The 773-nt window shown below is 59.9% G+C and overlaps 1 protein-coding gene across 1 annotated transcript in view; it reads left to right on the top strand.

Annotated features, from left to right (window-relative positions):
* Positions 1-218: 218 nt before the first annotated feature.
* LOC104274129 (Golgi phosphoprotein 3-like) overlaps positions 219-773 on the top strand; it is a gene marked incomplete at both ends in the record, with an annotated part of 1,117 nt that continues 562 nt past the window's right edge. Inside the window, 2 exons of the mRNA XM_009869673.1 lie at positions 219-350; positions 494-608. Of these exons, the coding sequence (XP_009867975.1) occupies positions 219-350; positions 494-608 (247 nt within the window). The remainder of the gene's footprint in view (positions 351-493; positions 609-773) is intronic.

Raw genomic sequence — 773 nt, forward strand, 5'->3', positions numbered from 1 at the left:
GGGTTGGACCGAGATGATCATTAAGGTCCCTTCCAACTCCAACTGTTCTATGATTCTTTGATTTTCAGCTGATGGGCAAAGCCCTTTCTCTGCCTTGGCTTGGGAGGCAGAGCTGTTAATGGGAGTTGGGGGAGCCACCAGGCAGGCCAGGAGGGATGGGGGGCTGGCGGATCTCCCCTTCCCATCTCTCCCCTTTCCCTCCATCCTCTTTCTCCTAGGGCTACACCTCCTTCTGGAACGACTGCATCTCTTCGGGCCTTCGTGGTGGCATCCTCATTGAGCTGGCTCTGCGTGGCCGGATCTGCCTGGAGCCGCTCTCGCTCAGGAAGAAGAGGCTGCTGGAGAGGAAGGTGAAGGTGCTGCAGGAGCTGGCTTTGGGGCTCCATCGAGCCCAGCCCAGCCTGCTCTGCAGCCAGGGCTGCACCGCTCCTTTGAGGGGTGAGCGGCAGGTCCGCGTCCAGCCTTACGCCGTGTTTCCTCTTTGTCCTTCCAGGTGCTCTTGAAGTCAGATGCGCCCACTGGTGATGTCTTGCTGGATGAGACCCTCCGGCACATCAAGGCCACGGACTCTGCAGAAACGGTGCAGACCTGGATAGAGCTGCTCACTGGTAGGGCTGGTTAGAAACATCACCTCCCCTGCTCCCTTGGGGCCCGTCCCTGCTGCCTGTCCTCCCTCCCTGCTTGGCCATCCCCTTGCTTCACCGGACACGGGAAGAATACTGACAGCACAGCAGGGGAAGGCTGAATGTGGGGGCAGAGAACGGGTTTCTGGG

The sequence above is a fragment of the Apaloderma vittatum genome, unplaced genomic scaffold, assembly GCF_000703405.1.
Source record: "Apaloderma vittatum isolate BGI_N311 unplaced genomic scaffold, ASM70340v1 scaffold10730, whole genome shotgun sequence".
Classification (NCBI taxonomy): domain Eukaryota; kingdom Metazoa; phylum Chordata; class Aves; order Trogoniformes; family Trogonidae; genus Apaloderma; species Apaloderma vittatum.